The 5,975-nt window shown below is 36.2% G+C and overlaps 1 protein-coding gene across 1 annotated transcript in view; it reads left to right on the top strand.

Moving 5' to 3' along the window:
• The window catches only part of LOC107297677 (transmembrane protein 62), a 22,884-nt gene that overhangs the window by 3,950 nt on the left and 12,959 nt on the right, over positions 1-5,975 (top strand). Inside the window, exons 3-8 of the mRNA XM_029286365.1 lie at positions 34-171; positions 631-676; positions 1,812-1,953; positions 3,756-3,880; positions 4,630-4,752; positions 5,833-5,971. Coding sequence (XP_029142198.1) covers positions 132-171; positions 631-676; positions 1,812-1,953; positions 3,756-3,880; positions 4,630-4,752; positions 5,833-5,971 — 615 coding nt within the window. The 5' untranslated portion in view covers positions 34-131. The remainder of the gene's footprint in view (positions 1-33; positions 172-630; positions 677-1,811; positions 1,954-3,755; positions 3,881-4,629; positions 4,753-5,832; positions 5,972-5,975) is intronic.

Genomic DNA, 5,975 nt, shown 5'->3' with positions numbered 1-5,975 from the left:
GGGTTCTGGAGCTATTCTCTATTCATTAAACAGGTGACTTGACTGATGCCAAAACAAAGGATGGATTTGGGTCTAATCAGGTTGAGGTGGAGTGGCAAACTTACCAGACAATTCTAAAAAGATCTAAGGTCATGGAAAAGACAAAATGGATAGATATAAAAGGAAATCATGGTAAGACAGAGAGAAGACTTTAGGCACGTAATTCTAATTTTATGTTGATCATTAGGAAATGCTAGACTGTCATAACCCCTCATTTAACCTTGTTTAATTTTTTGATATTACATAAATTATTTAAATCATTTATATACCATAACATTTTAAAAGTGTCTGGAATCATTATGAAAAGTATAAATATATATTTAAAGTAAGAGAATATTGTTTATATATTTAGCTTTTCTTGTAATTTTATTTTGACCATTCTGTTGTAAATTTCCTTAAATAATATAATTTTAGCTTCGCCAAAAAGCCTCTTAGCGTTTGGTTTATGCAAAAAATCTTGTTTTCCTCCCTAGCCATCCTGCTTCTCTTTTAAGTTCATAATTGCAATGATGTTTTTTTAAACTTAGACTACTTTTTTATTCCTAGCTTTATCATGAAATTGGATCGAAATGTTTACCATTTTCATTGCAGATACATTCAACATTCCTAGCCTGGAGAGTGTTCGTAATTACTACAGGTATGTTAGCATGTAATGATGGTTTCAGCAGTCCAGAAAAATATACAGTGAACAGAAATTTCTATTTAAACAAGATACATGTACCGAAAAGTTGACTCTATACACATTTTATCAATTAAGTATTTTAAGATCAGTTATATTCAATTGTGTTATATTCATAATTGTGTCCAATTATGAAAGACTGCCTGGACAAGTCCCTGGACAAGTGGTTTGCCATTGTGTGCTTCCTAAGGGCTGAGAGTGATTAGCCCAATATCACCCAGCTGGCTTTGTGTCCAGGACAGGACTAGAATACAAGTGTTCTAGTTTCTAGCCTGATGCCTTAACCATATACTAATCTGGCTCTCCAATTATAGGTAACCAAGATTCTTTTCTCCTTTCTGTACTATTTGGTAGCTGCATTTTTTCCCTTAACTTTCTGAAGGAAGGAGCGAGGAAATTCAAGTTTTGAAATTTAAGTCATATTATTATTATTATTATTATATTATCTTTTATTCATTAAACATGAACCTCAGTCAATTGAACATTCAAATTGGCTGGCACTGATGGTTGACACAGGTTGCTATCAGCATCCGAGGTGTCAACCAGGTATCTCCTTAAAATATAAGATGTTCCGAGTAGCGCAGTTTTTTGTAACATTGCTGGAGTTATTGCAGAAAGCTGCAGTTTCTTGATGTATTTTACAAAGTTTTTGGACGTAGTTCCCAGTGCCCCGATGACAATGGATACCACTGTTACACGTTTCATCCATAATCGCGCAGTTTCGATGGCCAGGTCGCGATATTTTGAAATTTTTTCCAGTTCTTTTTCTTCGACTCTGGCATCTCCTGGTACAGCGACATCAATCAGCTATACACTTCGGTTCTCCAACTGTGATATCCAGCGTATTATGTTCCAAATGGTGATCTGTCTGTATTCGAAAGTTGTTGTTGTTGTTGTTGTTATTATTACTACCACTACTATTACTATTACTACTATTATTACTATTATTACTATTATTATTTGGCTAACTAAGAATGGTGGTGAACTGAGCCCAAATGCATCTCTGTTAACATATCTGTTATCCTTACAAGCTTCTCATGTAACATATTTCTCCTTCTGATTAGATTTTTCTTAAAGTCCTTTTCTTTGGCAGGAAATATTCTGTGTGGCAGAAAGATGGCTCCTTTCATTACGTTCATAGAACACCTTTTGGAAAATATTCTTTCACCTGTGTGGATGCAAGTCTTGATCCAGGTCCCAAGATACCCTACAATTTCTTTGGGTTATTAAATGCGGTAATGTTAGAAAAAACAATGTTTTATCAAATCAAAAGATCAGAAAAAATTGAGGCCAGTTGTGTGTCTTACATATGTTAACCATAACGTCTGAATGAAGTGTTCCAAGTACAGGTAGTCCTCTGCTTACAATAATTCGTTTAGTGATGTTTGAAGTAATAACAGTGAAAAAATGGACTTATGACAGTTTTTCACCCGATCGTTATAGCACTCCCATGGTCACGTGATCAAAATTCAGATGCTTGGCAACTGGTTCATATTTATCACATTGCAGTGTCCCAGGGTCATGTGATCATCTATCGCGACCAAGCAAAATGAATGGGAAAGCCAGATTCACTTAACAAACAACTATGATACTAACTGAACAACTGCAGTGATTCAATTAATAATTGGCAAGGTCATAAAATGGGGCAAAACTCACTTGACAACTGTCTCACTTAGCAACAGAAATTTTGGGCTCAATTGTGGTCGTAAGTCAAGGACTACCTGTATTCACATATTTTTGTCAGTATTCCTACTTTCAGTCTTTGAGATATGCAATATTTTATCAATGAGGTTGGTATGCCTCACATCTCTGAAGAGTGAGCATTTTCAAAGAGATAGTGAATTTAGCTTCCTGTGGCGTGAGTTTCATTTGGAGTGACCAAATCTTTTCATGAGATTTAGTTTCCTATGGGACAAAGGATCAATGGAGATTTAAGTAGTTTTGAAATAATATATGTCTCTAGCAAAACACCCATTCCTTATTATGGTTTCTTTGCACATAGACCTCCATTGCATTCCTTAGCTGCAAAGGGGAAAAAATTGCCCTCTATCCCTACTTTGGGTCACAGAGCAATCTTCAGGGATAGATAGGTTCTATAGGAAGGCCATCTAATTATCCTAAATTATTAGTCAAACTCAAGATTCTACTAAGTATTTCCTTAAGGGAATCTGTCAGTGATAATCATAAAAAGAGTGTTAAGACAATCTGTTGAGATTGTTTTTCTTAAATATTCTACTGTTGTCTCATGATCATGTTGTGATATAGAAGATTCTTTGGCAGCATTAGAAAGATCAGACCCAGTCCAAAGCTATGTCTATATTCTAACATACACATATAGCTTCTGTGAAACAGCACGGTTGTATGAACACCTTGCCTTTACAGGTAGTTCTCAATTTACCACAGTTCATTTAGTGATTGTTCAAAGTTGCAGTGGCACTGAAAAAAGTGACTTATGACCATTTTTCGCAACACTGTTGCAGTATCCCCCTGGTCACATGATCAAAATACAGATGTTTGGCAACTGGTACATATTTATGATGGTTGCACTGTCCTTGGGTCCTGTGGATATAAAAATAAAATCTGTTTTTTTTTTAACTGTTAAATGGGAGCCATTTGGAGATGTTTCTTCTTTACAACCTGCCTCCAGAAACGGTGAATGCTCCAACACTGGAAGTTTTTAAGAAGAGACTGGACAGCCATTTGTCCGAAATGGTGTAGGGTTTCCTGCCTCAGCAGGGCGTTGGACTTGATGACCTCCAAGGTCTCTTCCATCATCATCATCACCATCATCATCATCATCATCATCATCATCATTAAAATTAATTTTATTAATTTTATTAATTTTATTAGATTTGTGTGCTGCCCACTTCATCTAGAGGCGATTCTGGGTGACTTACAAATATTAAACTTTATTTGTAACTAGGACTTTAAAGATGTTCATGGCTTCCAGTACTAATATTGTGTTTAAAAATTGCATGTATGTGTTGACTATTGGCAGTCAATGTATTATTAAAACTTTTGCACCTTTTCATTTCAGAATAAAATGGCAGAGTTGTCTGAACTGATCTCAGAAAGTCATGATAGTAACCATACCATTTTGTTTGGTCATTTCCCTACCTCATCAATCATCTCTGTATCTCCAGGAATACGAGCAGCCATGCGGTATACTATTTTAAAAAAATTTTTTTTTTAAATATATGAATTATTTATCTTCTGCTTTTTAAAATAAATTGTTCATTTTGTATTAATGAATAATAAGAAATAATTATTGTTAAAATTACAGTGTTAATTGGCCAGAAGTTAATATTTCTAAAAATAATAGTTCTTCATGTTGCAATGCCCTTTCCTAGGTAAACAAAAGGTATTAAGAAGATCCCCTTTCCCAGGACATGTATGCTCCTGTAATGGAGAAATCAGAACCACAGTCTCTTCTCCTGCTCATTTTACAGAGACTTATTCACCGGCTTACAAGGCAGTACAGACCAATTTGTCATCCCTGTACTCTCCTTTGACATCATCTCCTTCATAATTTATAATATCATCAAGTTCTGAGCAATAATGTGCAAAAAATGCCCAGTGCTGACTGCCAGATGAAGTCAGACAAGCTTGATGTAGTTCAGTTCTATACTGAGGGTATTTGTCTGTTCTCAGTTTTGCAGCATTTCTTGGCACTATTTTTTTTATTTTCAGCTGTTTAGATAGTATAGTATGAATTTTGGATTCATCTCTAGCTTCTAATTCCCCTCTTTTAATTCAGTAATCCCAGTATTTTTAATAGTTAGACATAGTTTGTTTTTTTAAATGATAGTTGTTCTAAGCTCATGGTTTCTTTTCTTAGACTTTATAATGGCAAAAGTTCAGAGTAGTGATATTGTATGCTATACATTAATGCTATATTTTGCTTTGATTAGTTTTGCCTTAGTTTATTTGTGTGGGCATTTCCATACATTGGGTGGCCTGATGCCTGTCCTTCATACTCGTCATCCTGATGGAACTTTAGAACTGGAGTTGGGAGACTGGAAGCATACTAGGAAGTACGTAAATGTCCAACGCAAAGGCAAATTTTATTTTATTTTTCTATTTTCTATCATTTCTTAGTGCCTGGAAGCTGTAGGGGTCTGGATGGGGGACAACAAGCTTCAAATGAACCTTGGCAAAAGAGAGTGGTTGTGGGTGCAAGGGACCTCAGGATCCAGTTGTTTATCATTTTTAGTTCTGGATGGCATGGTTGCACAATATGCAAACTGGAGGTTCTCATGACTCCTGCTTGAAGAGCAGGTGGCAATCATGACTAGAGGGGCCTTTGTGCAACTTTGTGTTGTGCGCCAGTTGAGCTCTTACTTGGATCATAATTGACTACACATAGTCATTCATGCCCTAATCATCTCTTAGTTGGATTACTGCAACACGGTCTACATGGGGCTACCCTTGAAAAGTATTCGGAAGCTATAGCAAGTGCAGAATGCAGCAGCATGCACAATTCTGTAGGCCCCTAGAATGGTACATATTACACTGCTATTGCACAAGCTGCATTGGTTACCAGTTTGCTTCTGGGCCCAGTTCAAGGTATGTTTCAATTACTTTTAAAGCCCTATATTGCATGAGTCAAGAGTATCTGAAGAACCATCCCACTCCAAAGGGACTAACTCATACATTTGTGCCAGCAAAAGAGGTCTGCTACGGATTGCGTCTGCTAAGGAAGTCCAGTGGGAAGGTCAAAGACAAGAGCCTTTTTTGCTGTGGTCCATTCTGTACCACCAGAAGGAAGAACTTTCCCACCCTTTTGGCCTTCCAGAAGGGTGTTAAAACATGACTTTGCTAGCTAGTTTGGGGCCAAGAAGGGACTGCTCACCACTGGAGATGGCTGACAGGGTAAGATAAACTTATCCCTGTACCATCTGTCTCTTGGTTCCTGGGTTTTGTTTTGTTTTTTGCATAATTTGAAAATTTAAACTGCTTTTCTATTTATCTTTTTGTGATCTGTAAGTGGCCCAGAATCACCTTATTAGGAAGATGGGTGGCACATACAATTAATAAAATAAATAAATAAATATCTTCTATTCTTTAAGATGTTCCTTGTTAATTAAAATATTATTTTAATTGTTGAATATCAGGTATCGGATTCTTGCTTTTGATCATGATCTCTTCAGTTTTGCTGACCTGAAATTTGAAGAATGGCCTGTAATTCTTATCACCAATCCTAAATCATACCTTTATAGTAGCTATGCTCACGAGCCGCTACAGAGAATTCTTCATT

Source organism: Protobothrops mucrosquamatus, unplaced genomic scaffold, assembly GCF_001527695.2.
Source record: "Protobothrops mucrosquamatus isolate PMUCROS unplaced genomic scaffold, P.Mucros_1.0 scaffold3455, whole genome shotgun sequence".
Classification (NCBI taxonomy): Eukaryota; Metazoa; Chordata; class Lepidosauria; order Squamata; family Viperidae; genus Protobothrops; species Protobothrops mucrosquamatus.
The sequence above is the reverse complement of the archived record's forward strand: the minus strand, read 5'-3'. Positions and strand labels throughout refer to the sequence as shown.